Source organism: Engystomops pustulosus, chromosome 2 (genome assembly GCF_040894005.1).
Source record: "Engystomops pustulosus chromosome 2, aEngPut4.maternal, whole genome shotgun sequence".
Classification (NCBI taxonomy): Eukaryota; Metazoa; Chordata; class Amphibia; order Anura; family Leptodactylidae; genus Engystomops; species Engystomops pustulosus.
Genome location: NC_092412.1, coordinates 192,844,243 through 192,857,769, shown reverse-complemented (window position 1 = coordinate 192,857,769; position 13,527 = coordinate 192,844,243). Strand labels below are relative to the sequence as shown.

The window sequence follows — 13,527 nt, the reverse complement described above, 5'->3', positions numbered from 1 at the left end:
TTATAAGGACCTCTGCGCACCGCCAGTGGCGCAGAGACCCTGAAATAATCGCAAATGCTAGCTTATTGCTAGCTTTTGCGATTATTTTCCCCAATCCGCCACCTTCACGCCAGTGGGGCGTGAAGGGGCGTGAAGGGGGGGGGGGGGGGCGCGGCCGGCCTAGCACTCGCTGCTGCCGGCGACTTTTCATACGTGAAAAGTCGCTGGCTGCCTTTTCTTTTTTACGCCAGGCAGGGCGCTGGATAAACGCTGCGCTGCTGGCACCCCAATGCATCAAGAGGCAGAAGCCTCTTGATGTACCCTGTTTCCCCCGAAAATAAGACAGTGTCTTATATTAATTTTTGCTCCTAAAAAGGCGCTAGGTCTTATTTTCAGGGGATGTTTTATTCAAACTCTGAATTTCATAATGTATTTCTTGTGACTCCATTTTTATTAGAATAATTGACCCCAATGTCTCATTATTAGTAAAAAGCACTTTCCATAAATGACCCTTCTTATCCTGGTAGCTGCTGGTATCACATTTGCAGCACAACAGAAGTGATTTACTTCCATGAATTCTTTCCCATGTCACAACCTTCTAAAAGATTTACTAATACTAATGTATGGCGTGGGGGGAGCTGCTGCAATTACTGCCGCTAGGTCTTATTTTCAGGGGAGGCCTTATATTTCTAAGCATGAACAAAATTGTACCAGGTCTTATTTTCGGGGGATGTCTTATTTTAGGGGAAACAGGGTATCGGGTTGCGAATTTGCAGCGGCGGGGCGATCATACGCTGGCGCACGAGCGCCAGCGTATGATAAATATCCCCCTATATATATATAGTCCCGACCTAAGATAAAATGAGCATCAACTATACCTTGACAAACAAATCTCATGCTGTTTACGCGTCAACTAATTGTCTCCTCACAGGTGATTGAGGTTGTGGGGTACAGAATTACAAAACTCTACACATTGACTCGGTACTAAGGGGCCAACCATTCTACATGTGAAACAGCCCTAAACAAATAATTTGACAGACACTAATGAAGCGTGAAATGCTGCATGGTGTAGGAACATGGTGTAGTGCTTGACTTCCTTAAGGCCAAGTTGAATCAATATTAACCTGTTACTTGATACATGACATCGTTATCACTATGAGGAACAAGTAGGCTGATAAGTCATTTTTGGATAGCTGTCAATGGGTTGTCTGAAAGTACACATTATTTCTGCTTGTTTTTCTACAATTTTCAGTACCAATCAAATTAACTTACAGTTACAGCCTAATGAGAACAGTGGCACAGTTACAAAAAAGGAGATTTTTTCAAATTTGGTGAATCTTAGCAGGTAGTAAATATAATAATACAGATGGGGCAATATATATATATATATATATATATATATATATATATATATATATATATGATAGATAGAGGATAGAAATTATTAAAAACCAATTCCAATAAGAAAATTGGCGAATTTGGTGCAGCAATGATTTTAGTGCTTTTGTCCTGAGACTTTTATCAAACATTGTGTGAATTTAATACCTTGTGTACAAATTACGCCATTGCAGACAAGAACAAAACTGACTTGCTGACTTGAAAAATTTCCCTCCTGATAAATCTCCCCGAAAACCCGATGTTGTTAGTGACACCGGAATAGAGCGGACAGGAAATTTGTTAGGAACATCAGTGTATAGAAGCCTCCAGAATAACCCAAGAGCCCATGTCATGTTCCATGTTTTACTGTTGCACAATGCAACTGCCAATGTGGTCCTGAATATACATGTCAAAGGTTTCAATTACACTGGTACTATAGCAGGAATGGAATCATGTAAAACTTCACCACCAAATATCTAGCTTTTTTGGAATGTAATGAGGACATTTCCCCACCATTCTCCAACACCAACTTTTTGCATCCTTTGAAGGCATTGCTGGACTGATTCTGACGTGGTTTAAAATTTTGTATTTTCTCCCATCATCCCCAAGTAATCATTTGCAATATTTTCAGCACTCTATTGTGAGATTGGTAAAGTCAGACTGGTTCATCCCCTTGGATCATCCGAGGGGCTAGTTTAATGACCCAATATGCTAACAAGACTCTCTAGTCCTAGAGTGGCGAAGAAGACTGCCCGTCTGACAGAAAAAAGGAAAAGGACGAAAATAGAAAAAGATAGTCGTGTTGAAGTATAAGAGGGAAAGTCAAGCAATTCAGGGGTACGGAAATCAGAGTGGATTTCGACAAGAAAAGGGACAGGTCACCATGATAACTATAAAAGAGAAGGGACCGTCTACAACATGGAATGGCTGAGTTTTGTATAGTAGCTTGACTGTTCCATGACTACTTATTTGGGCCTGTTTCTTTGTAATATGTCCACGTGATATTAAGCATAAAATATGTGATTTCTAGGTTTTTGGGGCAGAACATATTTGCTGACATCATTATCCTGCACTTTGTATATTTTCTTCTTTAAGGGGACAGTGTGGGCACTTCTGTTAGTGGGGTAATATTTAATACATTTTGGGGGCTCGGTGTGGTCTGTTGTTGTGTGAAATGTATATATTGCTTAGGAGGATAGTGTGGGGCATAATTGTTATCTAGAGTACGATATACTTTAAGTAACTTTAGGGATTCAGCATGAAGATATGCCCGGATAGCATATGCAATTGGCCGGGCAAAAAGATAATTGTTACAACCACAGTGATTGAATATTGATCTATGTTAAGCTGGAAAGCAACTTGAGAGCTTTGAGGTCATGTCAAAAAAAGTTTGAAAATGCGCCCACTTTTGCATATAAACACAAACCTCTTAAAGATGACCCTCCAAATTTGCATTGAAAAGTGTGGTGGAAGAAATCTGGTCTGGAATATGGATGGTCTTCTCTAAAATGGGGTCTTCTGGAGAAGTTTTATTATTAAATATGGTGGTATTAAATCATACTGTTAGATTTTTAACATAGTCCATAATCAATATACAGTGTATTATATAGTAGTACAATGTGTTATTTAATACATGTTTGTACATGAACTTGAAGCTTTAATTAACTAAAACTTATTCCTGTAAATGTAGTAAATACATTGATTTGTTAGAAATTCCAAGAAAAAATGGTGCATGAAAAGCTTTAATACTCTTCATATACTTTCCAACAGTGCTCAGCCCGAATCAGTGGGATCATCCGACGGCACGCCCCCCTAATTTGTGTTGCATAGAAGCAAGTGCAGCTGTGCCACAAAAAGGGTCGCGTGTGCCACAATCGCAGCGCAGACACTTATGAAACACCTGTGCGAGTCGTTTTAGGCCCGAAAACGGTGCACAGTCTGACAAAAGTGTGTGCACCACCCTTAGTAAATAAGCCCCACTGTGTTTACTCTCTTACTTGTTTTCTGCAGAAAGTGCGGATGAGATCCGATCTCTGGCTGAGAAAGTATTTGCAACAGAAGTTCGAGATGTGGATACCAAGGAAGACATTTCTCCCTTTGATGTGGAAGACAATTGCCCCATTGCTCATAATGAGTTGGCAGATCACATGGCTAAGCAGGATATCAAGCAAGAACTAGATAAAAGGTATTCCAATAAGAATTATGCAATTTCTGGTTATTAGTGGGATGTTTGATTAATCTAGTCCATCTATTTTAACCTCTTGCTCATCCAAGTCTCTCTACTGCTCCAGATTAACAATAGGTTAAACGTAAACTGTACCAAAATACCAACATATGATCCCATGATGTATTTTTTGTCTATAACTTTAAGTAAATACAATACCTATCATCATATTATGTTGTTCCTTGGTAGGAAGAAGCGTCTCCAGAGGTTAAAGACATTTATGGCCAAAGCTCCGGAAGAAGGACCAAGGCCTATTGCTGCAATAGTAGAGGATTCATCACCTTTGTATAAAATTGTGCCTGATTTCCAGCGAGTAAAAATTACTGGTGACTTTGCATCTGGGGTAAGGAAATAGTGTAAAAAATTAAATTAAGATGCAACTTACCAGCTCCATTAACACGCTCATTCTAGAAAAGTTAAAAGTTAAGTTAAAAATGTATTAATTTTTTGTATCTCTACTGTCATACTTACTGCTGCGGAGTAAGTTATAACACACAATTATATTGTAATGCAAATACTTAGAAAAGGCAGAAAGGCGTATTTGCACTGCTGGTGTCATGGGCTTTTACAATCTGTATTAAGTGAAAAATGAGGTCCCTGGTGACAGGTTCCCTTTAAGCTGAAGGAAGTATGCAAGCATTCTAGGGGGTCTGTACCTATTACAGCTTAGATCCTGCTTTGGAAGTCATAGAATCCTTGCTTAAGGTTCCTGGCTATCATGGAATCCAAGAAAATAAAATTAAACAACACACCTTTTCTAACCATCTTATAAATGAATAAAAAAAACATTGGCAATGCCATCTCTGAAAATAGCCATACCATTCTGTATTCATAGATTTTTGTAACTTCATCTCCCAATGAAAATGTAAAAAAACTGTAATGAAAAGTCATGCATACATCAAAATAATAGTAAAAAAGACAACAGCCTTCTAATAAACATCCATTGAAGAGTCCCATACAGATTCCATAATAGACTAATGGAAAACGTATTTTTCAAAGATGTAAAACATTAATAAAGTATACATCAACGTACCCTCATATGACCTTTGTGAGCAGGTAGTAGAAAACAGAGGAGGTACTAATCAGGAAGGGTTAAATGGAAAGATCTAAATCCATAAACACATTGGCAACATAAATGCTAGTATTAAAATCACATTTGGGCAGATTTACTTACCCGGTCCATTCGCGATCCAGCGGCGCGTTCTCTGCGCTGGATTTGGGTCCGGCCGGGATTCATTAAGGTAGTTCCTCCGACGTCCACCAGGTGGCGCTGCTGCGCTGAAGTTCCCTGGAACGCACTGGAATACACCGAGCCAGGCTGAGAGAAGGTAAGTGCAAGCTTTGCGACACATTTTTGCGGCGGTTTTTCCGAATCTGTCGGGTTTTCGTTCGTCCACACCCACCGATTTCTGTCGCGTGCATGCCAGCGCCGATGCGCCACAATCCGATCGCGTGCGACAAAATCCCGGGGCAATTCAGGGGAAATCGGCGCAAATCGGAAATATTCGGGTAACACGTCGGGAAAATGAGAATCAGGGCCTTAGTAAATGACCCCCATTATTTTAGCTTGTATGCACCCAGTTTAGGGAAAAATGTAAATGGCTTTGGGTGTTGGCCAAATAGTAACTAGTAACAGCCCACCTACATAACAGGCCACCCATAACTATATGTTGTAGTGTGGACATGTAAGTACAGTAAACACTGCTGTAATCTTGCATTTGTTACATAATTAGTAATCTGAAGACTTGTATTACCATGACCAGACTGCTGGAAGACAAGTCTGGGCTGCTCATATTGATGTACTGAGAGGATCCATGTCAGTTTCTGTCTCCCTCCTTCATGAATATGGCTGTGGCATGGCTATCAGCTTACAGATGGATGTCAGCTGTTGAACCGTATAAATATGATATTGCTGTTTATTAATCCTACTTGAAATAGACTGCATGGCTTCTAGATTATTCTGCATTACCAGCTGGAGTGTTACTTTAGTGTTATTGGCTTTGAGTGGACAACAATTAAATAAGTAATTATGAATGAAATAATTTACAATAACAATATGGTAAGGATCAGCACTACCATATCTTCATGATTAAAGTGAACTTGTCACCAGGGATGTCATTTTTAGCTAGTGTCAGGTTCCAATAGACTGTGCTATGCCGATTTTAAAAATGTCTCTGTCAGCATTCTGAATCATTTCAGTAGTTTAGAATAGTTTACCTGGCTCCCTGTCTCCAGGATGTGGTGTAGTGATGGGTCGTTTGCGAACGAGCCGGCACAAAGAGGCGGCTCATGTGCATGAACGCATTAGCCAAAGGCTCACTAAACCCAGCCCTTGAACAGCTCGCCATGCCCCCTCTAAGCCGATGAAATCAGGTTAAAAGTGGAGTGGTGTGGGAGGACTGTTTGGCCTACGGCTCCCTATTCTATAATTAATAGGGAGCCGTTCAGGAGCCAAAAGAGACGGCTCTTCTTATTGAGCAGAGCTTAATGAGCCAGCTCACTAAGAAGAGCTGTAATTCCCATCACTAATGTGGTGAGTCCTGGGAAAGGGAGGGGGCGGTGCAGTCTGTGTGTGCCTACGCCTCCCCAAGCATTCTCCCTTCCCTGCCTGCTGAATGAACATGACAGGAAGTGGGGATAGGTGAGGGTGCTGGACAAGTGAGGGGCAGAGGAGACTGACAAAGGCACACACAGGTTGCATCCACTCCCCAGCAGTGACTATGGTGAGCCCCCCGAAAAACTTGTTCAATTGCAATAAGTTAAAACTTATTAAATAAGTTTAATAAGTTTTAAATAAGTTTTATAGCTAAACTATATTATTAGCCCTAATAAACATATTCCCCTAGTCAAGCAGCATGAATAGCGAATAAGCTTCAAACCCTACAGTAGAGTTCCTTGAAGACCAAAGTATTTCAACTGGGTTGAGGTCTGGACTGTGGACTAGGTCATTGCAACACCTTGATTAATTCCATTTTCAGCCAATCTGTTGAAAATGTTCTTACGTTGTTGCATAACCCACTTTCAGCTAATTAGGCTGTTGGTAAGTTGGCCTCAAATTTGAGTTTGGGAAACATAAAGCTCATATAATATGTAATATTTTTCCACAACTAATCTAATAATAGTTTTACCTGATGTAGAGGCTTTGTCAGTGGGGTAACTTAAAGCTGATGGGCCATGGTGCGAAGTCTTAGCCAGGACCACGACTATAATGTATGATTTAAAGTACTAGTCTTCTCATATGGGAAAGTGACACCTTATGGGCCCCATAAGCCTCTTGGGCCCGGTTGCGACCGCACCCTCTGCACCCACTCAAGTTACAGCCCTGGGCTTAGTTATTAATCTCCACCAAGCATGTAGTATTTCCTACAAGTGTATTGACTGCCATATGCAGTTTGATTTTGATCTTGCAGAGAATTACTTACAGAGGCCAGACACACAATAACAGGTCAGAAACGCAATCCTTCTTCATAGACTACAGTAAGTAGTGCGTTTCCCATAAGCACAGACACAGCCTGACATTGCAACACTTACCTGTCGCTGCATTGCTTGGTCCCCACCACTACCCCTTCTCCCTCAGCATCTAGACCAAGATACAATAAAATGCATCGTAAAAAAATAAAATCCACAATGACCCTTTCATTTTAGCTAGACTTGTGTAGACAGAACAACATGCAAAGTGGGTATATACATACTGGTAAGTTGATTAGATTTTGAGCCACGTTGGGGAAAGGTTTGGCAAGCTCTGCGTAGCGCTGCGTTATCTGTCTGTGCTATATAAATAAAGAATTATTCATTATAGAAAATGTACACTGACTAATAGTGAAACCAAGCAATCCTGAAAACGGTGTCACAGCACCTTCTAGTGTTTGAAGAAAACAAAAGCAAAAAAATGTTTAATACTGTAAAAAGTATTAGACGTGTGCTGTTATATAACTAGCCATTTGTAGGAAATATCTTTGTGCACTGGAATAATATGGTGCACATGTGACATACCTTTTACAGGCTTTGAGTAGCAGCTACAAATTTTATCCACACACTACCAAAAAGTTCTGTTTAAATTGACCTGTGTTGGGTTTTTAAATCAGAAAAGAATCTTTTAGATCGGTAGAGCCCTGCAAATGATGATAGCACCACATAAATATCTATTATTTTATTATTGATAATAACCAGGGTTTGCCAAAAGAGGGGAGTGCTGGATTCCTGATTTTGATAATTTATGTAAAGTTTCTAAAAAAATAACTAGAATACTATAATATATATAATATTATAGCAATTAATTTATTATTTATAAAACCTGGAAAATGTTTTCAAAAAGCTAAAATTGTGTTACTATATCCACCATCTATTCTCTATGTCTCGTTTCAGGTGACTGTAGATGACTTTGAGCTGGCTGGAAAGGGTCTGTTTCGGGCACTGACCATAAGAGAGAAATACATGAGGGCATCCCACCAGCAATTTCCACGCACAGTATCCCAATATCTTCGTGATATTGAAAGTTCCACCTGGAAAGAGGAAGATGAGATACATCCAGGTATGAGAATTAAACATTTTATTTATTGCCATGGCAGAATCAAAATATGAAGATACATGGCATACCATAGATAAATCCTTTGCTGTATGACAAAGTCCCACCCCTCCGGCACTGGTGAATAAATCAAGATACATCGGATATTTCTACGCCAGGTTCTACCTTACGTTTTTACAGTAATTAGTGACAGTTTAGCTTGAAAGGCCACTAACTTTAGGGAGTGTGCAGTGTGGGCACTCCCACAGTGTGGGCAATTTAGGCAGTCGCTTGGACACCCAAATTGCCAACTATCTGTTCGGGTCCCTGCTCTGCCATAGTCCGCGGAGCACACAGGATGTCGGCGTCCTGGCGCTGGCACATAATGGTTGTAGCTTAATCTACCAGACATGTTTATAGCATGGTCAACGTCACCATATTATTAGTCTCATGAAATCTCATTTACTTCAATGTCAAATCTGGATCTTACAGGCTTTGTAGGGTTTCCATCACATGGGTATGAATATATGTTTATATATAGTTGATATATTTTTTATTCATGTTTTGTGGTGGTAATGATACTAAAGGAAATAAAAAATATTTTACTATATATAGAGCCGAGTTTATAATCGGCATGTTCTTAGTTTCTTCCTCTCATTCCAGTTACTGATATAAATGTATTATGAAATGTATTTTTCCTATACAGTATTTACTCCTCCCTTCAAAAAAGGAGACGACCCTTTTAGGACGGATAATCTACCTGAAGATGTTGGATATAAACTGCAAATTAAAAATGGCGTCATTTACGTCTATCCAGATGATAATGCTTTGGCTAAAGACAAACCGAAGGATCTCAATTACCCGGATTTCCATGTCTTTATAGATGATATGAACTTCTTATTAACACTTATTGCTCAGGGACCAGTGTAAGTAAGGCCAGCTGAAAATATAAAGTGTCTTATAAATATGCCTTGTTCTTATTTGTCAAACAATCTAGTTTACTTTCACTCCAATAATTTAATGCTCCTTCTATGACTGGAAGGAATAAGACCACCCTATTGCTATGCAGGGCATAATTTTGGATCAAGGTACTATTTGCCCTATATCATTCTGTGGGAAAAGGTCAAAGGTGACCTCTCCTGACTTGTCTGCTGTCCTCTCTCCTGAGACATTATAGGGCCCTGGCCCGGAAAACCTACAATATATTTTGTCTGTATTTGCAGTAAGACTTATGCTCACCGGCGCCTGAAGTTTTTATCTTCTAAATATAAGGTCCATGAAATGTTAAATGAGCTGGAAGAACTGAAAGAGTTGAAAAACAACCCACACAGAGATTTTTACAACTGCAGAAAGGTAACATATAGTCTCAATGTTTACATGGCTCTGTAAGTATTGTCTCCTGGATTTCTCACAGTTGTATGAATTAGTCCTAACAGCCATGGATGCCTCTCCTTTCGCTCATTGTTTATTTCTTATTAGTTCACTTTTGTCTTATCTCCACAATTGTAAACTGCTGCAAAATGTGTTGGGACCGCATTAAGGGATAAAATTCTCTAAATGAATACCCACTAGTGATCATCTGATTATTAGAGCACAGTAGCTTATAGTTACTTTACTCATGAAGAGGAAATTTCCAAATTTTTGATGCAGTAGCTGTTGATTTCTAAAACCTAGATGGGAGCACAATCCTAAAATAATATTAATAACCCATATTCTCAAAATGAATCATATAAACCACTAAATTTATAGTGCCTAGCTTGCTGATCAGTGGGGGTCTCACCAGAACGGTTGTGCATGAGCGGATAACGAGAAAGGGGTTCAGATGTAACTGTGGATAGGGCCTAACTTGCTTAGATAGGGCAACCCCTTTAAGTACAGCAAAAAGTTCTCTTTTAAAGAGTCTTATAAATGGAACATTTTTACTACAAACTTGAGATTAAATAGAAATTAAATTGTTGGTATTTGTTTTTAAGGTTGACACTCATATACATGCTGCAGCCTGTATGAACCAAAAGCATCTTCTCCGATTCATCAAAAAATCTTACAGAGTGGATTCAAATCGCGTGGTGTATAATGCCAAGGGTCAACAGTTGACCTTAAAAGAAGTGTTCGAAAAACTCAAACTTCACCCTTATGACCTGACAGTAGACTCTCTCGATGTCCATGCAGTAAGTGTCTCAGTTCAGTTAGAGTTAAGCAGACCAAGTGAGGTTAAGTTCGGGTTCAGGTCTTGCGATTGGTGCTGGCCGATTCGGGGGACTGGAATACATGTTGTTTGGCACGGATCCAACATTGCAGGTACTGGTCCACCCATCACTAGTTACAGATAAAATCTATGGCAAACCAAACCATCAGGGAATGAATTGGAGAAAAAGGCTTTAATATTTTCTTTATGTATATAGAGGACAGACATGCCATTGTTGCAGCCTATGCAGTCACACGGTGGTCCAGTGGGTAGGGGAGTGCACACTGTCACCCTGAAATTGCTTTGTACTAATTATTACATAGTATGTCAGTATCTGAGGTCATGTATTTAATAGATAGCTACAGACACAAGGCTGGAACACTATGACAAGAATTATCTGAATGATGGGGGTCCAGAGTTTTGAACCCACCAGACTGATCATATACTGATCATAAAAATGTTTTTTCTCCATGAAATATAATATTTTATGGTATACCAACTTATCTCTTAACTTTACATCAACATTAGGGAAGGCAAACTTTCCAACGCTTTGACAAGTTTAATGCCAAATACAATCCAGTTGGTGCCAGTGAATTGCGAGACCTGTACCTGAAAACTGAAAACTTCATTGATGGTGAATATTTTGCTACTATCATTAAGGTAAGAACTTGAAAAATAAAACTTTGATAAATAGATTTTTTGCCTAAGACACTTTATAACTAGGAGATTATACGAACATTCATGTAGTATCTTCTTATCGCAAGCAACAAAACTTTCTTCAATAGGATAGTCTAAGCAATATTATTTCAAAAGCAATACTTACATAGCTAGAATGGCGTAATAAAATATATATGTCTATCTACTTAAAGGGGGTGTTCAGTTTACATTTACTGCTGTTAGCAACCATCAAAGCGGTAATTAAATTAAAAAATAAAGCCTTACCCTACAGCAGTTATCTAGTTTAATCTAATCAGATGAAAATGCTAAGTGGCACTTACCCATCCTCTACCAATGCCAAATTGACCATGGTGCAGGCAAGACACCATGTGACTGCAACCCTACTGGAGTGGGTGCTATTCAGAAGTGTCTGTGCACAAATTTCAGTCATAGGCCCAGATTTACTATGTAGTCTGTGCCAGAATTCAAAGTAGACTGCACATAAATACATGTACAAGCTGAATGCACATGTATTTATGAAGTGTTTGTGCTAGTATTGTGTGCTGGCTGCACTATGCACGCAAACACAATACTGTGCACAGAAAGGGGCATTTCAGAGCATATTTGCACTGGCCGCCACATTTATGTCGGCAAGTCCGGCTCTTGAACTGAGTGCACCACCATGTGCAGCGTGCGCCACATTCATGAAGACGGAGATCCGGTCTTCATGAATGCGTCGTCCACATAGTGCAGTTTGCCTCACTCATAGTAAATCTGGCACACGGTGTCATACTGCCTGGTACCTTTCCTTGAGTAAAGACCCCATAAAACTCTCTTCACCATAGAAGGAGAATATTCTATTAAAGCTAACCTACCATCAAGAATCTACCTATTAAGTGAGAGCCGATGGTAGTTTCCTACTAAAACCTAAACCCTAAACTATCTTTCCCAAATCCTATAAAACTTCTCAACTTTATCTAACTAATATGCAACATTTCATAGCCTCTGCTATCCCTAGCTCCTTCCGCATCCTCGGCGGTCCCTGGCATGCTCCTTCTTGCTGCTGGCTTCTTTGAACACTGCGCATGCATGATAGCTCCTGCTCAGTGCCGGTTCAGCGCACATGCTTTTCGTGGCAGCCTCCAGCACTTAAGAGATTACTGTGCATACACAGAGCTTAAAATAAACCACACCCCAGTAGCCTCTGCCAAAAATGTGCATATTAGTTAGATAGAAGTTTATATCAGGTTAGAAAGTATTAAATAATTGATAGTTTAGGGCTTCCATGGTTTTTCTAAGAACATATGGTTTTACTAAGAACATATCATTGAATCTACTTTAGATTCTTGATGGTAGGTTTCCTTTAATGTATTTGCTCTCTCTTTGGAGCAGGATTACATTGCATCTACAATACATAAGGGATAGATGGCCAATCTAAACCAACAACTATTGTGGTACTCTATTGGTACACTATTGTGATTTTATGTATATAATTATTGTAGAACTTAGACGTTGCAGAAGCTTGACCTTTGATCAGAGGTTTGGGAAACTCATCAGAAGTTGTATACTTTGCCAGTTGCAATATATATACAGTACAGGCCAAAAGTTTGGACACACCTTCTCATTAAGAGTATTCTGTATTTTCATGACTCTAAAAATTGTAGATTCAGACTGAAGGCATTAAAACTATGAATAAACACATGTGTAATTATATACCTAACAAAAAAGTGTGAAACAGCTCAAAATATGTCTTATATTCTAGGTTCTTCAAAGTAGCCACCTTTTACTTTGATTACTGCTTTGCACACTCTTGGCATTTTTTTCATGAGCTTTAAGAGGTAATCACCAGAAATGGTCTTCCTACAGTCTTGAAGAAGTTCCCAGAGATGCTTAGCACTTGATGGCCCTTTTGCCTTTACTCTGAGGGCCAGCTCACCCCCAAACCATCTCGATTGGGCTCAGGTCTGTGGCTGGTGAGGCCCAGTCATATGTGGTATCATCCCATCACTCTCCTTCTTGGTCTAATAGCCCTTACACAGCCTGGACCCCATTTCTTGTTATTTTCTGTTCTTGTGTTACCTCGGCCACGATAAAGTCACAGGAGGAACATATTCATGCGCCACTCCCGGAAGCATGTTACTGCTTTGTATGCAGTGTCCGCGTCATGGGGTGCGTGCATATATGGGCTTCCCCTGGGGATGTGTCATTGTAGGCTTGAGAAAGCGCCTGTCTGGTGCGAAACGGCCTGTCGTCTGACACGCTCTGATGTTTGTCCGTACTGCCACTTTGCTAAATAAAGGTTGAAAATGCATTTGGTGAGTGCCGCTTCAGTATTCTCTACTTTGATGATTGGATGAATTGTTTTTGGACTCGGTGCAGAGCACCTACAATGCGTGGCCTGTGGTCTATGTGTGAAGAGCATTTGTGCATGAGAATAACCCACTGTGGTAGTGCCAGTATTACCCTCACTTTTTTCAATATTTGGACTCATCAGACCAAAGCACAGATTTCCACTGGTCTAATGTCTATTCCTTGTGTTCTTTAGCCCAAACAAGTCTCTTCCGCTTGTTGCCTGTCCTTAGTAGTGGTTTCCTAGCAGCT

General features: G+C 39.9%; 1 protein-coding gene and 1 long non-coding RNA gene across 2 annotated transcripts in view; one reads left to right on the top strand and one right to left on the bottom strand.

Moving 5' to 3' along the window:
* The window catches only part of LOC140119053 (uncharacterized), a 50,304-nt gene extending 42,952 nt beyond the window's left edge, over positions 1–7,352 (bottom strand). The window contains exons 1-2 of the long non-coding RNA XR_011853310.1: positions 7,273–7,352; positions 7,112–7,160 (exon numbers count right to left, since the gene is read on the bottom strand). This is a non-coding gene — a long non-coding RNA (uncharacterized lncRNA). The remainder of the gene's footprint in view (positions 1–7,111; positions 7,161–7,272) is intronic.
* The window catches only part of AMPD1 (adenosine monophosphate deaminase 1), a 46,774-nt gene that overhangs the window by 9,011 nt on the left and 24,236 nt on the right, over positions 1–13,527 (top strand). The window contains exons 2-8 of the mRNA XM_072137669.1: positions 3,367–3,541; positions 3,770–3,923; positions 7,946–8,111; positions 8,791–9,010; positions 9,308–9,437; positions 10,058–10,252; positions 10,798–10,929. Of these exons, the coding sequence (XP_071993770.1) occupies positions 3,367–3,541; positions 3,770–3,923; positions 7,946–8,111; positions 8,791–9,010; positions 9,308–9,437; positions 10,058–10,252; positions 10,798–10,929 (1,172 nt within the window). The remainder of the gene's footprint in view (positions 1–3,366; positions 3,542–3,769; positions 3,924–7,945; positions 8,112–8,790; positions 9,011–9,307; positions 9,438–10,057; positions 10,253–10,797; positions 10,930–13,527) is intronic.